We start from the raw sequence: 18,076 nt of genomic DNA, 5'->3' as shown, positions 1-18,076 counted from the left end.
TGATGTTCACCTTTTTTCCTTTTTTGGTTAAATCATTTGGTTTTATTATCTCTTTTCTAAATATTGGTTATAGTTCTCACTATGGTTTGATATGTGATGGACTTAAACATGTAGGAATAGATTTCACTTCCACAGAGAAATGTGCCATCTCCTGCTTTTTTAAAACCACATTATCTTCTTGGTCTAGCTTTTATGTTTATACTTGTGTTAGTCCATTTCTGTTGCTTATAACAAAATGCCGGCAACTGTGTGATTTATAAAGAAAACAAAACTTATTGCTTATGGTTTTTGAGGCTGGGAAATCCACAGTCCAAGGAACACATCTGGTGGTGGCAGGCAGTGACCCCTCACATTGCAAGATAGTGGAAGTAGAAAGAGCAGAGAGAGAGCAAGAGAGAGACAGACTCTCCTCTCTGTTCTTTTAAAGCCCTTCACACCACGCCCCTGACCACCATTATTAATTCATTCACTACTGCACGGTCCTACAATCCAATCACCTCTTCAAGGCTCCACCTTTCAATTACCACAGGATTTCCCACCCTCTTAACAGTCACAGTGGGGGCTAAGTTTCTAATACATAAAATTTGGGGGACACAATTCACGCTTCAGTGAGTTTTGGGGGGACACAATTCAATCCACTTGTTTAGATTGTTATATTTCAGTCTAAACAATCACTGTTTAGATTGAACTATGTGTACAAGAAATACTTTACTTTCCTTTTATTTCAACTAAGATAAGATCAACAGAGTAAGAGTGATGACATAAGGAAAGTGACATTCAGCCTCAGAGTCAGGGAGATAAAGGGAATGATGAAGACCGTGGTGAATCATTGTCATCTGAAGGGTACAGCTGTGTGGCTCCAGGCAAATTTTGCCAGGTGGGAATTTGGGTTCAGTATTGCTAGACCTCCTGCTTTTATCTGATTTTTATGTAAAATCTCCTGATTTTTAAGTGTTGGCAGCTAGTTCATGTGGGCCATTCCTATGCGGGCCAAACAAAATAATCTGGGGGCCTGTTCTGCCCATAGGCTGTCGATATGGTATTTCTGGTAGAAAGACCAGAGAGTCAGCAAACACAGTAAACCTTCACCCCACATGAGCACTAAAACTCTTCTCAGTGTTTTGGAAGCTCTTCAGTGCCTAGAACAAAACCTGACACGTGTGTTCAATGAGTGTGCAAGTTAGGATGGTGGAGACACTTTGTGTTGTACTTGTTCAGACCGTGGGGATATGAACGAGTTATTTTTCATCTGACCTCATTCTCCGCCTCTTGAGCTATGAGTGCTGGACTGGAGCCAGAGGATGCCACATCAGCTCTGATGTACCATAAGTGCTGAAAGCCTCTGTCCATAAAGCCTCCCTCACTTTCCAGCCAGATATCCACTCTCCTTGTGCTCAACTCCCATAGCACCATAAGCTGCTTCTTTCTTCTAGAACTTAGCAATTCTTCCCTGAATTTTATTTTTGCTTATCCTCCAACTAACCACCAGTTGAGAGTGCCTCTAGGGCAAGAGCCATGTCTAATTCACTCCAGGGCCCACAGATTAGGTAGGTGTTTAGTAATTGCAGCATGGATGAGCTAACATTTTATTCTCAACAACCTATGAGAAAGGTACTATCATAGGATTGACAGTGGTCACATAGACATTAAGAATGTAGGCTCCTGGAAGATGGCAGAGTAACAACCTCCAAAAGTTGTCTTCATAAAAGCTATGAGAAAATTGGCAAAAATGGTCAAAACCAACTTTTTCAGAACTCTGGAAATAACCAAAGGCTTGCAGCAATCTGGGAAGTGTTTATTCAAGAAAAATGACTGAATCTCAGTAAGAATATTCCTATTCCTGTAAACCCCCTCTAGCTCTATGTTAGACTTGGATATCAACAGCTCAGAATAACAGTGAAAACTGGATTCTGGCAGTCACTGGAGGGTGAAGAATGGGATTGGAGATCCTTGAAAGGCTCATTCCCAGAGAACTGTCATTACTTTACCTGTCTGGTGCTTCTTAGAAGACCCTATTTGTAATGCTATCTTTATTTGGCCTGACGTGGAGTTCAAAAAAAATTTACTTTGGGACATTTGTTGAAACAGTTACAGACATCTGGTTAACTCTGTGCCTGGCTGACAGTTGGGCAAACAATAGACTGACCAAAAAGCTTAAAAAGAAAAGCTGGGGAATGAGATGTCCTTAAAGACTTTGAAAAACTCTGACATGTTCCTAAGAATATGGAGGGTGACATGCATGCCCAGAGCTGTGTGCAAGCTCAGAAGAAAATCTAAGAAGACTCTAAACTCCTGCTGATCCTGAGACTCCGCGTAAGCAGGAAGTGAAGGCTAAGGTAGAGTCGTCAGATTCCCTGCTGAATGTTAAAGATGGGCCCCAATCTGCAAACAGAACCCCTTGGCAAACACTGGGAGACTTACTGGTTCCAGACTAAGGAAATCTCTGTCAAGTTATTAGTAAGCAGTAATCTAACTGAGCTGAGATTTCAGTGGCTACCCATAATAAAGAATACAGACTTTTCAGAGTTAGTTCAGAAACATCCCTGACCAAACAGTAACATAAAACAGAAAAAAAAAAAAAACAGAAATGATCTGATTTCCAGAGTTGCACATAATATTATTTAAAATGTTCAGTTTTCAACAAAAGTTATGAGACATACAAAGAAACGTGAAAGAATGGTCAATGCACAGGAAACAAAGCAACCAACAGAAACTGTCCTTGAGGAAGCCTAGACATTGGACTTAACTAGACAAAAATTTTATGTCAGCTATTTAAAATATGTTGAAAGAACTGAAGGAAACCATGTGTAAAGAACTAAAGGGAAGTATGAGACAGCTTGTCTCACCCAATAGAGAATACCAATAAAGAAATGATAAAAAATAACTAGAAATTTTGAAATTGAAAAGTACCGAAATGAAAAATTCTGTAAAGGGGCTCAACAGCTGACTCATGTTGTGTCTTAGTTTTCTGTTGCTTATAACAGAATACCTAAAATTGGTAATTTATAAAGAAAATACATTTTTATCTATTATTTATTTATTTTTGGGGGGTGGCTGGCCTGTACAGGGATCTGAATCTGTGATCTTGGTGTTATAAGGCTGTGCTCTAACCAACTGAGCTAACCAGCCAGCCCAAGAAAAGAAATTTATTTCTTACAGTTTTGGAGGCTGGGAAGTCCAAAATTGAAGGAGTGTACCTGATGAGGCCTTCTTACTGGTAGAGACTCTACATAATCCTAAGGTGGTAAAAAGTATCACATGGCAAGAGGGCAAAGCATGCTAGAATGCTCAGTAAGTCTCTTTCTCTTGTTAAAGAAAAAGCCACTAGTGCCACTCTCACAGTAACCCATTATTCCATTAATAATGAATGGACTAACCCATTCATGATGGGGCAGAGCCCTTAAAATCCACTCACCTCCTAAAGGCCTCAACTCTTAGTATTGGCACATTGGGGATATATTGGCCCTGTAAGAAGTATTAAAGGGAGTCTGCAAGAAATACTAAAGGGAAGTAAAAGGACCCTAGATAGTAATTTGAATCCACATAAAAAAATAAAGAGTACCAGTAAACGTAACTTAATAGGCATATATAAAAGGTAGTATAAATGTATTTTTTGTTTGTAACTTCTTTTTCCTATCTGATTTAAAAGACAATTATATAAAGCAGTAAGTATAGATCTCTGTTGACAGGCACACAGTGTATAAAGATGAAGTATGTGTGACAATAACATCACAAAGGAGGCAGGGAGGAAATGGAGCTATATAGGAGTAAAGGTTTTATATATTATTGAAATTAAGTTGGTATTAATCAAAACTAGATTGTTATACATTAAAATTTAAATAGTAATCTCCAAGACAACCACTAAAATATGGTAGAAGAGATGACAAGGGAATTAAAATAGCACCCTAGAAACTAACACAAAAGAAGGCAGTAATAATGGAATAGAGGGGGAAAAGGCATAAGACCTAGGAAATAAATAGCAAAATGACATACATATATTCTGTCTTATCAGTAATTCCATTAAATGTATATGGATTACACATTCAGTAAAAAGGCAGAGATTAGCAGAATGAGTTTAAAAAATGATCCAATTTTATGCTGTCTTCAGGAGACTTACTTTAGGTTCAAAGACACAGATAGGTTGAAAATAGAAGAACGGGAAAACGTACCATGCAAAAAATAACTAAAAGAGCTGGTGTGGCTATACTAATATCAGACAAAATAGACTTTAAGATAAAAGATGTTATTAGGTACAAAGAAGGATGTTTGATAATAATAAGTAGGTCAATCCATCAAGAACATGCAGCAATTATAAATATATATGCCCCTAACAACAGAGCAGCAAATACATGAAGGGCTGACAGAATTGAAGGGAGAAATAGGCAATTCAACAGTTAGAGTTGGTGACTTCAAAAAATGTGGGTTCTTGCATCCCAGCTGCATAACTTTGAGTGAGTTGTCTAACCACTCTCTGCCTCGATGTCCTTGGGTGTAGAGTGGGGATGTGATCTTATTTAATAGGGTTGTTATAAGAAGCCTAATGTGCCTAATGTGTAGTGAGCACTCATTCAATGTTATGTCATCCTTACCCCCATTTTACAGGAGAGGAAATTGAGGCCTAGGTAGGTAAAGTGAATTGCCCAAAGCTTCACGGCCAATAAAAGGCAAAGCCAGGATTCAAAGCTAGGCCTATTGGCTCCAAAAGCCATGACTGTTACATACTGCCTGGAATTTCTGTTTTTCAGGCAGCTGTGTCTGAGACGCTGGTCCTCCTGCAAAGCCTCTGAGGTGGTCCTGGGCACACAGACATGGAAACAGTACTCTCTCTGCAGGTCTGAGCTGGAGTTCCGAATGGAATCTGGGCGGCCAGGGAAGGACTTCATCTGCAGAGCCATTGCTGGGCACGCAGGTATGAGGTGGGGAATGTGGTAGCTGTGTTCACTCCCACTGCTCACTCTCTGTCTGGACATGTCTCTGGTCAAGTCAACCCCCTTCTGGTGAAGTCATGGCATTTCAGCCAATGACTTGGAAAGCATCACTTGATGAGTGCGTATCTTGCTGTGTTCTGTATCATTTGTGTTATGTCATTTGATCCTGCAATAACCTTGGGAGGAAGGGCTCATTATGTCTGTTTCAGAGTAGGAAGAAACAGAAAGTAAAAGTGCAGGGGGTAGATTAAGGTTACATGGCTGGAGGGTGATGGGCAGTCCTGGGAGCAGAATCCAATTGTAACTCTAAAGCCCTAGTTCTTTTGCCATCCACACTGTCCCCTAAAGGAACGTCCATTGTGCTCCTGAGACAGAGAAGGAGAAATGGTTTTCTTGCTTGCCCTTTTACCAAGTTGAGTGTTCACGTCACAGGCCATCTGTGTCCGTGTTCTCTTACAGGACAGATAGAGGAGCTGGCTTACGTCTCAACTAGTGAGTACCGGTTTGACAGGAGGGAGAAGCCTGTGGTTTGCACGGTGTCCTCAGACTGCACTGTGCACACCTGGGATTTGCATGAGGTGAGCAGGCCCCCAGGAAGGGAAGGTGAGGATGAGATTGATTGAATCCTTACTGTGTCCTTGGTCAAAGTGTCTCAGGCCTTTTATCTTTATGATCTCATTTAATCGTCATGGAAAACTACTGAGGTGAGGAGTGGGAACCTTATTTCGCAGATGAGAAATCTGAGCTTGCAAGAGGATCAATTACTGTGCCAGGTCACACTGGTAACAAGCATGGGTGGACCCGTGTTTGAGACTCGAGTCTGACCAGTCTCAAGTGACACATTTTTGGCTCCTTGCTGCACTGACTTTGCCAACAGTGCCTGCTGGGGGCCGTGTTGGCACCTGCTTGGGATGGCTGCTGCCATGCTATCCCTCGCACCTTCATTGTGAGCATCATCGGACTTTGATCTGAAGTACTTGCCATTTTAAATAGAGTTGTCAGGGTAGGCCTTATCGTATAACTTCGTATAATGTATGCTATACGAAGTTATTACGTCCTAAAATGGATATCTTCCTGGAAAACTGTACGTTATTTCACATGTTTGAATGTCCTAGACAGGCAAAGGTACCTTTTGTGTCTTATTTTATTATGTAAATAAATAGTCTCTTGGTAAGTGTGTGCTCACCTCTCACTGTTCATCAGGTTTGCTGCAAGTGGATGCTGCCTCTAAAAAGTAGCAGGTTCCTCTCAAGTTAACTAGTACACAAGAGATCAACAGCAGGTAGGGAGGAGGGAGCACCCACCAGGGTGTCAGGAGACCAGGTGGAGTTCAGGTCTCAGCTGCACCCTAACTCCTTGTGGTGTCATGTCTCCTGAAAGAGAGAACTGCTTGCAGGGTGTGGACGTGTGGCCGCGGGCAGGCTAAGATTTAAAGGCGCTTGGGTAGGAAGAAGACTTGAGGGCTGGGACCTTCCACAGTTGTCAAAACGAAAAGATCTTAACTTGAATAGAGAAAGTGCTTTCACGTGGGGTAGGCATGTTTTTCTGTAAATGGCTAAATAGTAAATACTTTAGGCTTTGCAGGCCAGTCTTTGTCACACTAGTCAACTCTGCTGTTACAACATTAAAGCAACCATAGACAATAAGCAAACAAATGAGAGTGGCTATAGTACAGTAAAACTTTATTTATGGACACTAAAACCTGAATTTCATGTAATTTTCCTGTGTCATGAAATATTCTTCTGATTTTTTTTAATCCAAGATACAAAAATGCACACAATACAGAAACAGGCAGTGGGCTGGGTTTGGCTGCAGGCACAGTTCATCAAATCCTACTTTAGTGTGCTCCATTATTTCCAGTGGGACAGGCTCAGAGTGCCAGCGGCCCTTCATGCCATTCTGCCTGGCTTCCCAGCCCCAATACCCTTCATGAGCAAATCTTCAACCTTATTTTCTTTTAAAAAATTTTGGTCATATTGTTGGTGTTGTGGCTTACATGCTTTTGTCCCCTTGAAATTGATATAGAAACTTAATCCCCAATGCACCAGTATTGGGAAGGATATCCTTTGGGAGGTGACTGAGTCACGAGGACAGAGTCCTCATGAATGGGATTAAGTGGCCTTATAAAAGAACTTGATGGAGGGAATCTGCTTCTCTTGCCCTTCCATCTTCTACTGTGTGAGGACACTGTTCTTCTCCTCCTGAGGATGAAAGAAGAAGGCCTTCACCAGACAACTGAACCCAAGGGCACCTTGATTTTGGACTTCCCAGCTCCAGAAATGTGAGAAAATAAATTTCTGCTGCTTATAAATTACCCAGTCTCAGGTACTGTGTTGTAACAACACAAATGGAATCAAAGTAGGCTCTTCAGGTTGGCTTCTTTCATTTAGCAATACACGAAGTCCTTCCATCTCTTTTTGTGGCTCGATAGCTAATTTCTTTTTAGCACTGAATAATATTCCATTGTATGGATGTACACAATTTGTTTATCCTATTAAAGGACATCTTGGTTGCTTCCACATTTGGTGATTATAAGTAAAGTTGCTTTAAACATTCATGTGTAGGTTTTATTGCGGACACAAGTTTTCCACTCACTTGGGTACCAAGAAGTATGATTGCTGGATTGTGTGGTAAAAAGATCAAGAGTTGGGTGGTGGTGGGGATGAGGGTGGGTGCTGCATATGTGGAGCACAGGAGATTTAGGTCAGCAAAATTATTTTGCGTGATACTATAATGATAGATACATGGCATTATACATTTGACAAAACCCGTAGAATATAAAACACTAAGAGTGATCCCCAGTATAAACACTGGATTTCAGTTAATAATGATGTATCAGGATAGGTTCATCATTTATAACAAATGTACCACACCCATGCAAAAGGCTAACGGGAAACTGCAGGTGGGACAGGGGTATTTGGGCACTAAGGTACTACCTATACTTTCCACTCAGTTTTTCTGTAAGCATAAAACTGCTCTAAAAATAGAGTCAATTAATTTTTTAAAAGATTCAGCTGTTTCAAATTCAAGGTAAACATTTTCATAAAAATTTAAACAATAAAAATTAAAAAATTAAACAATAAATGTGTTTAAAGTAAAATTAATATTCTCTGCCCCTTTCTCCTGATCCTATGCACTAATGTTACCAGTATTAACCATTTGGTCTGTACCCTATTTTATTATGCAAATACGTACAGGCACACTCGTGTATGATTATGTAGAGAGGAGCTTGGTTGTTAGAAAGTATTACTTTAATTTCTTAAACAAGATAAGATTATCTTGCACACACTTCTGTAAGTTGATGGACATTCCTTCTTGTCAACTTGTATACAAGTAGCTCTCATTTGTTCTTTAGTACCCCTTTAATATAGCATAACATGGTTGTGTCATAATTTATTCAGCCATTTCTTTATAAACATTCAGGTATCATTTTTGTATTTTATATACATTCGGGTATTTTTGCTATTACATATAGCATATATATATATGCTCTAAGCACTATAATCCTTGTACATGTATACTTAGAGAATTTATTCTTTTGTGTAAATTTTCGTAAATGGGGTTGCTTCTCAACTTCATGAGCAGTTTAGATTTTTTTTTTCCTTTTTGTCTTTTTTTGTGTCTGGCAACGGATCGCAACCCTCAGTGTCGCGCCCGTACTGGACCAGGACCGGCAATGGGATTGCAACCCTCAGTGTTGCGCCCGCACCTCGCTCAGCCAGTGAGTGGGAACCGGTCTGTATGTGGGATCCGAACCCTCGGCGGGAGTGCCGCCATGCTCCCAAGCGGCGCACTGTAGCAGTGCGCCACCGGGCCGGCCCCAGCAGTTTAGATTTTAATAAACACTGTCATATGTGTTAAAAGGTTTGTGATAATTTATACTTCCACCAAAAGGGTAGGAAAACACTGGTTTTCTGCATCCCTACCAGTGTTGCTTATAATTATTTCTTGCCAGTCTGATATGCACAGTGTTCAAGTTGTCATTTCTCTGTTTACTTGTGAATTTGAACATGTTTTACAGGGCTTACTCGCCTTTTGCTTTTTCTTTTCATATTCTTGGTCCATCTGGCAGGGGGGTTGTGTGATATGTCCTTTCCATATCAATGTGTAGTGGTTCTTTATATGGGAGGATACCAATAACAATAAAATAGCTAATTAACTCACTGAATTCTCACAGATCCTGTGCCTGGAGGGGTATTATAGTTTAAGAAGGTGAAGCCACATGTTAAGAGGTGAGACCTCAGCAGTCTGGCCTCTGAACCCCTGCTCTAACTGCTGCACCCTGCTGTCTCCAGGGATGAGTTGGGGTTTCCTGTTGGAGTGACAAAGACTCCTCAATATTACTATTAGTATTTTTTTAGTAGTATTGTTTTTTCTTCTTTTTTTAATTTATTGAAACATAATTGATTATATATATGGAGTACAGCATAGAATATCAATACATGTGTAGAATATGTGATCTAAAATTAGGATAATTAATATATTTAACATTACACAATATAATCTTTTTTTGTGGCCCTTTACCAATTTCTTGCTACCCCTGCTCCCCCCTCCTCCTTTCCACCTCTGATGACCTCAGTTCTGTTCTCTTTATTTATTTCTTTATTTTTTTTAGCTCCCACTTATGAGTGAGGACATGTGGTATTTCTCTTTTTGTGACTGGCTTATTGTACTTAAGATAATTTTCTCTAAGTTCATCCATTTTGCTGCAAATGGGAGAATTTCATGCTTTTTTATGTGTAAGTAGTATTCCATTGTGTATATATTCCACATTTTCCTTACCCACTCATCTGGTGATAGATGTTTAGGTTGGTTCCAACTCTTGGGTGGCTTACTCGCCTTTTGCTTTTTCTTTTCATATTCTTGGTCCATCTGGCAGGGGGGTTGTGTGATATGTCCTTTCCATATCAATGTGTAGTGGTTCTTTATATGGGAGGATACCAATAACAATAAAATAGCTAATTAACTCACTGAATTCTCACAGATCCTGTGCCTGGAGGGGTATTATAGTTTAAGAAGGTGAAGCCACATGTTAAGAGGTGAGACCTCAGCAGTCTGGCCTCTGAACCCCTGCTCTAACTGCTGCACCCTGCTGTCTCCAGGGATGAGTTGGGGTTTCCTGTTGGAGTGACAAAGACTCCTCAATATTACTATTAGTATTTTTTTAGTAGTATTGTTTTTTCTTCTTTTTTTAATTTATTGAAACATAATTGATTATATATATGGAGTACAGCATAGAATATCAATACATGTGTAGAATATGTGATCTAAAATTAGGATAATTAATATATTTAACATTACACAATATAATCTTTTTTTGTGGCCCTTTACCAATTTCTTGCTACCCCTGCTCCCCCCTCCTCCTTTCCACCTCTGATGACCTCAGTTCTGTTCTCTTTATTTATTTCTTTATTTTTTTTAGCTCCCACTTATGAGTGAGGACATGTGGTATTTCTCTTTTTGTGACTGGCTTATTGTACTTAAGATAATTTTCTCTAAGTTCATCCATTTTGCTGCAAATGGGAGAATTTCATGCTTTTTTATGTGTAAGTAGTATTCCATTGTGTATATATTCCACATTTTCCTTACCCACTCATCTGGTGATAGATGTTTAGGTTGGTTCCAACTCTTGGGTATTGCAAATAGAGCTGCGACAAATATGGGAGTGCAGGTATCCCTCTGACGTGATAATTTCCATTCCTTTGGGTGTATACCCAGCAGTGGGATTGCTGGATCATATGGCAGTTCTGTCTGTAGTTGTTTGAGGAGCTTCCATACTGTTTTCCATAAAAGCTGCACTAATTTACAAGCCCACCAGCAGTGTAGGGGGGTTCCCCTCTCTTTTTGCATCCTTGCCAGCATTCTCTGCCTTTTTGATAAGAGCCAGTCTGACTGGTGTGAGGTGATATCTCTGTATGGTTTTGATTTGCATTTCCCTAATGCTTAGTGATGTTGAGCAGTTTTTCATCTGTTGGCCATTTGTATATCTTCCTTTGAGAAGTGGCTGTTTATCTCCTATGCCCATTTTTAAATTGGGTTACCTGTTTTTTTACTGTTAAAGTGTTTGAGTTCCTTATGTATTCTTGATAGTTATACCTTTTTTGCAAATATTTTCTCCCATTCTGAGGTTGTCTTTTTGTTCTTTACTTGTTTCTTTTGCTGTGCAGAAGCTTTTTAGTTTGATATAATCTCATTTATTTATTTTTTTATTTTGTTGCCTGTGCTTTTGGGTCTTATTCATAAAGGCTTTGCCCAGTCCTACTTCCTCAACTGTTTCCTGTAGGTTTTCTTTTAGAAGTTTTATAGTTTCAAGTCTAATACTTAAGTCTAATCCATTTTGAGTTGGTTTTGGTAAATGACAAGAGGTTTGGGTCTAGTTTCATTCTTCTACATATGGATGTCCAGTTTTCCCAGCACTGTTTATTGAAGAGGCAGTCTTTTCCCCAATGTATGTTCTTGGTGACTTTCTCAAAATCAATTGGCTGTAAGCATGTGGGTTGATTTCTGGGTTCTCAATTCTGTTCCATTGGTCTGAGTGTCTGTTTTTATGACACTATCATGCTGTTTTGGTTACTGTAGCTTCATAGTATAGTTTGAAGTCTGGTAGTTTAATGCCAATGGTTTTGTTTTATTTTATTTTATTTTATTTTATTTTTTTGCTTAGGATTGCTTTTGCTATTTGGGGTCTTTTGATGTTCTATATGAATGTTAGGATTTTTTTTTTCTATTTCTGTGAAGAATATCATTGGTATTTTGCTGGGGATTGCATTGAATCTGTAATGTTAATTCTTCTGATCCAAGAGCATGGAATGTTTTTCCATCTTTTTATGTCCTCTTTAATTTCTTTCAGCGGTAATTTGTAGTTTTTGTTGTAGAGATCTTTCACCTCTGTTTTAGTCTGTTTCTGTTGCTTATAATAAAATACACAGAACTGGGTACTTTGTAAGAAAACAAAATTTATTGCTTACAGTTTCAGAGGCTTGGAAGTCCAAAGTCCAGGGAACACATCTGGTGAGTCTTCTTTGGTGGTGACTTTACAGCAATGCAAGGGACTCACAGGGCAGAAAATGGCAGAGCAGAAAGAGCAGAGAGACAGCTCCTCATACACTCTCCTTTTAAAGCCCTGAGAACCATGCCCGTGACCACTATTTTTAATCCATTCATTAGGCATGATCCTCAGAATCTAATCACATCTTCAAGCCGCCACCTTGCAATTACCATAATAGGATTTCCCACCCTCTTAACAGTCACAGTGAGGGTTCAGTTTGGGGGGGACATTCAACCCAAGGCAACCTCCTTGGTTAAATTGATCCCTAGGTATTTTATTTTATTTTATTTTATTTTATTTTATTTTATTTTTTTGATGACTATTGTAAGTGGGCTTGCTTTCTGGATTTCTTTTTCTGCTAGTTCATTGCTGGAATATAAAAATGCTACTGATTTTTGCATGTTGATTTTTGTATCCTGCAACATTACTGAAATTATCAGCTGTAAGAGTTTTTTGTAGAGTCTGTAGGTTTTTCTCTATGTAGGATCATGACATCTGTAAACAGGGACAGTTTGACTTTGTCTTTTCCAGTCTGGATGTCCTCCATTTCTATCTCTTGCCTGATTGCTCTGGCTGATACTTCCAATACTATTTTAAATAGAAATGATGGGAGTGGGCATCCTTGTTTTGTTCCTGTTCTTAAGGTAGAAGCTTTCCCTCATTCAGGATGATATTGGTGGTGGGTTTGTCATATATGGCTTTTATTGTGTTGAGATTCTTTCCTTCTGTACCTAATTTGATGAGAATCTTTATCAAGAAGGGATGTTGAATTTTGTCAAATGTTTTTTCTGCATCTGTTGAGATAATCATATGGTTTTTGTCCTTGATTTTATTGATGTGGTGTATCAAATTTATTGACTTGTAAACAACTCTACAACATCAACTATACATCACATATATTGTAAACAACTATACATCAACAAATTTGAAGACCTGGGAGAAATGGATAAATTTCTGGACACATACAAACTAGCAAGACTGAACCAAGAAGAAATAGAAAACCTGAACAGACCAATAGCAAGTAACGAGATTAAAGCAGTAATCAGCAGTCTCCCAACAAAGAAAAGCCCAAGAGTGGATGGCTTTACTGCTGAATTCTACCAAACCTGTAAAGAGGAATTAACAACAGTCCTCTTCAAAGTATTTCAAAAAATTAAAACAGAGGCCATTCTCCCAAATTCATTCCATGAGTTCAACATCACCTTGATACCAAAACCAGACAAGGATACAACAAAAAAAGAAAACTCAATATTTTTCTTTCTTGGATTTTGCTTTACAGAAGTTTAATTTTTACCCAGTCTTGATTTTTTCCTTCTTTTATGATTTCTGGGTATCCTGTCTTGGTTTAGAAGGCCTCCCTTATCCCACCTTGAAGTTCCTTTTTTCCTATATTTTGTTCTAACTTTTTTTTTTTTTTTTTTTTTTTTTTCATTTTTGATGTTTAATTTATAAGAATATCTTTTTATATGTGATTGGAAACATAGGGGTCTGACTGTAGTTTCTTCTAACTAGGCCACCAACTGTTCCAACATTGTTTATTGAATAAAACCTCCACTGACTTATAATGCCTCCTATTGTATATATCAAATTTCTATTTAGATTTGGGCCTGTGTTTATAAATCCTTGTTTCATTTATATGAATGGCTGTTGTGCTGGTACTATATCACTTTATATACAATAGCCTTATAAAAGTTTGAATGTCTAGTAGGGCAAATCTTCTTTACAGTTGTTATTTCAAATGTTCTTCATGGTCCTTCCTCCATATGAACTTTGGAATCGTGTGTGTGTGTGTATACACACACAGAGAGAGAGAGAGAGAGAGAGAGAGAGTGCTCTTTTTGTATAATCTGAAGCAATAAGAACAGTATAGGAATTGTATTAGTCTGTTTTCTGTTACTTATAACAGGATACCTGAAACTGGTAATTTATAAAGAAATGAAATTTATTTCTTACAGTTTTGGAGGCTGGTAAGTCCACAGTCCAGGGAACACATCTGGTGTGGGCCTTCTGGGTGGTGACTCTCTACAGCAGCTCAAGGCATCACATGGTGAGAAACTGCTGAACAAGAAGAGAGCTATCTCAGTTGCCCTCCTTATAAAGCCATCGGAACCATGCCCATTACTCAGTGGACCAATTCATTTGTGAGGGCACAGTCCTCACATTCCAATCACCTCTCACAATCCAATCTAATCGCCTCACCTTTTATATACCATAATTGGATGTCCAACCCTCTTAATTTTGTTACAGTGGAGATCAAGTTTCCAATACATGAACTTTTGGGGGACACATTTGACCCATAGCATGAATGAAACATTTTTTTAAAAGATGGAGTGAATTCACTTGTGAAATGTTTGGACCTTTTGTCTCCATTGTGATTAAACTTTACCAGCCTTTTCAGTCTCTCCTGTAACTTCTTTTCTGTCCAGGATTTTGCCTGTTCTTGAATCAAGCTGAATCACTTATATTTTGCTAGAAAATTACATTCCTTCTGAGTTTTCAAACACGTTGCCTTAAAACTGCCCATGGTTGGCTGTGATTGTCTCATCTTTCTGGCTGTGGTATAGTCCTTTCTCATCTCATTAGTACATTAGTCTTTTTAAATACCCAGTAGGGTAGAGTTTGCCAATAATTAATTTAAAATTTTTTGGATCTATATTCGTGAATAAATTTTTAAAATATTTGTTTATTTGTAAAATTCATGACAATATTTTTTGGAGAAAATAACTAAAAGCATGGCAAAGTTTTGCAGTCACCTGATAGGTGATAGAAATTGGGGTGCTGCTAATATTAGAGTTGTGCATAGTTTAAAGGTCAAAGTTCTAAAAAGATTCTTTTATTTTGGGAGGGTTGCGGGGGCACGGCTGGCTGGCATGTGGGTCCAAACCCTTGACCTTGGTGTTATAAGGCTGTGCGCTGACCAACTGAGATAACTGGCCAGCCCTAGGATTATGTTAAAACCAGTCATGCCTTGCCCCTCTATCCCCAGAGGAAACAATGTTCCCAAAGGGAAATCAGGCATCTCATTATTAGGCATCTGTTGAGTTCTTTGGCAGGTGATTTAGCTCTTTCCTTCTCTTCCCGCACACAGGTTTAACCTTCCTGTCCCAAAACAATTATACTGTGATTTTGTTGAGGTCAACATTTATTGTATACATTATTATAATTTTGTAAATGCACTTCACAGCTGAGTCATGAAGTAAATTATCTTTACCACTCCTTCCCCTTCACCCTTATAGCATTTTGGTTTCCCAGAAAGTCAGTAATTATCTTTCTTTTTAAAAATTTGCTTAATTTTATGTGTACTTATAATATTCAACTCCACATTTTGACTGGCATCTATATTGATTTCTGACATGGTTTCTCATGCCATGCATTGTTCTCTGATCCCTGGAGAATTCTAGGGTTTGAGATTGTCTCCTTCTAGTGTCACAGTATCTGGTGCCAGCAGAAACATCCTTCCGCCTGCAGCCTCCACATTCCTGTTTCATGACCTGCGTGGGATTCCCTCCCCTTGGGAGGCACATGGAATTGGGGACTACAGGCAGGAATTTGAGTAGTGTGTTCTAGCATTCTCTTTCACTGGCTGCTGCTTTTCCATTCTGACATAGAAGGAGAGTTGCATTGCTTTTTGCCCACTTCAATACCACTAAACACTTGTAAATATTCTGTATTTCTCTGAGAGTCATTTGCCATCAGCCCAGTCCCTGGTGCTGGGGTCTGTCCTAGTCACGTTAACTGTTTGAGCAGCAGAAATCAACTGAGGGAGAAAAAAAGAAACTAATAGAGGAATATCAAGATATGACTAGAAAAAGATAGAGATCATGATAAAAATAATAAAACATGGTAAAGAAAAGATATAATAACCCCACTTGTGAAGAAACCTGACCATGGCAGGCCTGGGAAGTGGGGAGCAGCAGTCAGTGGTTCACCCCTGAGGCCCTGACTCAGTGGCACCAGGCTCTTTACCTCTGCATTCCTATTTTTAAAATCCCAGGAGACCGTGGAGTGGATCCCACTTGGGGCAGTTGTTTTCCCCTGGATCAGTGAACTGTGTGTGGGGCTAGGCTTTGGCCAGGGCTGGCCCATGGCAGCACTGCTGGTGCACACCCCGAAAAGGGGGAGGTATTCATAGCAGGGCAGCTACTGTCTGTGCAATGTAAAGTATTTATTCACATCCACAAGCCTGAATTTGCTTGTCAGTTATACTGGCTACCACGCGAACAGAGTGAGACAGTACCTGTGGAAGATCGCTGTAGACTGAGAGCAGGATGCAGCGGTGCACAGCCCTGGCTCTTGAGCGTGGCATCAGGCTTGCATCCAGCCTCCCTGTCCATCCTGCGCCTGCCTTCCTGTTCACTGGACCCTTGGTAATGCTGAAAGTGCTTCAGATACATCGGGCCATTGTGTGTGCCGTAACCCCACGCTTAGGCTTGGTACGTGCTATCCAGCCTCCAGCAGGTCTTTCCAGACACTCCAGCTGTGCTTTGCGAGTTATTAGTCTTCATATATCTAGGACACACCTGTTCTTCCTCTTCTGTTTTCCCTCCTGCGCTGTAGGGTGAGGTCATGTCTTTTTCACTTGCGTGTTCTTGGTTTGTACTGTGGAACCTGGCACAGAGTAGACACAGATAAATGTGTGTCGGTTGAATGCATAAAGGTAATTTGTGTTTATGTAATAAATGGATCACTGTGTAAGTTGTTATGTTGATTTTGTTTTTGCCCAGGGCACAGAGATCTGGTCAAGCCCTCTACAGCCTGCTGCTCTGGTGAACTTGGTGACTTACCCTCGGCTGCAGCTGATTGTCACCATGGACAAGCGGGGATTGATCAAAGTGTGGAAAACAGAGAATGGGTGGGAGGGGGCCTCCTTCTGCCTGCCGACATTCTCATCTGCGATGGAGGCCTGTGACCATCCAGAGGGCCCCTTCCTGCTGGTGAGTGACTGGTTCTTAGGCACCTTTGCAGGTCCTAGCCTTCTCCCAGGGTTTGTGGACACTGGCAATATGAGTACTATGATGGATGAGCCTTGAGCCAGGCCCTCTGCACAGCAGGCCATGTCCCTCTCCTCTTTGGGTTCCCCGGCTCCTCCTTGCCTGCATCGTAGTGAAGATGCCTTGTTCTGGCCTTCAGCCCGAGCATGCAGCAGTGGCCTTTGTATGTGGCCCCATCTGGGTAGCCTCTCCCTTTCTTTCACAGTGAGATCCACCTCCATCGGCTCCCTCGGGGGTTTTGTCCATGTGCCCCTGCTTTCCTGTCTCCTTTATAGTCTTTCTTTGTTTACAGTCTTTCTTCTACCTGAAGTTTCTTCTCACTACTGCATTTTTACCATTTGTTCCTGTTTTTCAAGTCCTTGCTAAGGCCCAACTCAGGAAAAGCTGAGACATGTTTGACAGAATGTGAACATTTACCCAAGACAGGGAAGGCCTTGAGTTGCTGGGACACCTAATTTAAAGATGACATTGGAAAGCATTTGACCAGGGAGAAACACAATGAAGTGGTGTCTAAGATGACAGATCTAGGACGTAGCTCTCAACTAAAGATAGTGGCATCCACTTGTGGGGCAGAGGGTATTTGGAATTATGGGCAAGCTGCTGTTTCTAAATAAAAAGATGAGTAGATATCCAGGAACAGTGTAATGTTTCAAAAACAAAACAAAACTAATCCTGTAAAGGAGAGGAACTTAGCGCAGCAAACAAAGTAGGACCTAATGAAACGTTTAATATAAGCAACTTTATAGTTGTGTGAGTATGAGCTAACGGTATAATGCTCACCAAACTGAGAAGGTATCCTGAGACTGCAGAGTGGAGCAGCAGCTCCATGTGGTTTACAAGTAGTTTATTATGATTATCGTCATTGGCAGGTGATCACTTACAGGGAATGGATTGGATGGACTCTCGATCCCAGTGCTGTGCAGCCGCTTTCTCCACAACCCTGGGGGGTTTTGGGGGAAAGGAGTTGGAGCTTATGAGGTACTTAGGGACAGAAGTGGAGCCATGCCAAAGAGAGAGAGGCTGCAGAAGTAGAAGATTCCCCGGCACCTCGCAGCCTCCTCTGGCTTATCCTTGGGGTTGCTGGCGTCATTCCCCTTATCTTAAACAAG

The 18,076-nt window shown here is 40.2% G+C and overlaps 1 protein-coding gene across 1 annotated transcript in view; it reads left to right on the top strand.

The window, feature by feature from the left end:
- The first annotated feature begins 4,707 nt into the window (after nucleotides 1-4,707).
- LOC103606944 (F-box/WD repeat-containing protein 12-like) overlaps nucleotides 4,708-18,076 on the top strand; it is a 33,857-nt gene continuing 20,488 nt past the window's right edge. Inside the window, exons 1-3 of the mRNA XM_008591510.1 lie at nucleotides 4,708-4,909; nucleotides 5,388-5,506; nucleotides 16,701-16,910. Of these exons, the coding sequence (XP_008589732.1) occupies nucleotides 4,708-4,909; nucleotides 5,388-5,506; nucleotides 16,701-16,910 (531 nt within the window). The remainder of the gene's footprint in view (nucleotides 4,910-5,387; nucleotides 5,507-16,700; nucleotides 16,911-18,076) is intronic.

Source organism: Galeopterus variegatus, unplaced genomic scaffold (genome assembly GCF_000696425.1).
Source record: "Galeopterus variegatus unplaced genomic scaffold, G_variegatus-3.0.2 Scaffold6976, whole genome shotgun sequence".
In the NCBI taxonomy this organism is placed as follows: Eukaryota; Metazoa; Chordata; class Mammalia; order Dermoptera; family Cynocephalidae; genus Galeopterus; species Galeopterus variegatus.
The sequence above is the reverse complement of the archived record's forward strand: the minus strand, read 5'-3'. Positions and strand labels throughout refer to the sequence as shown.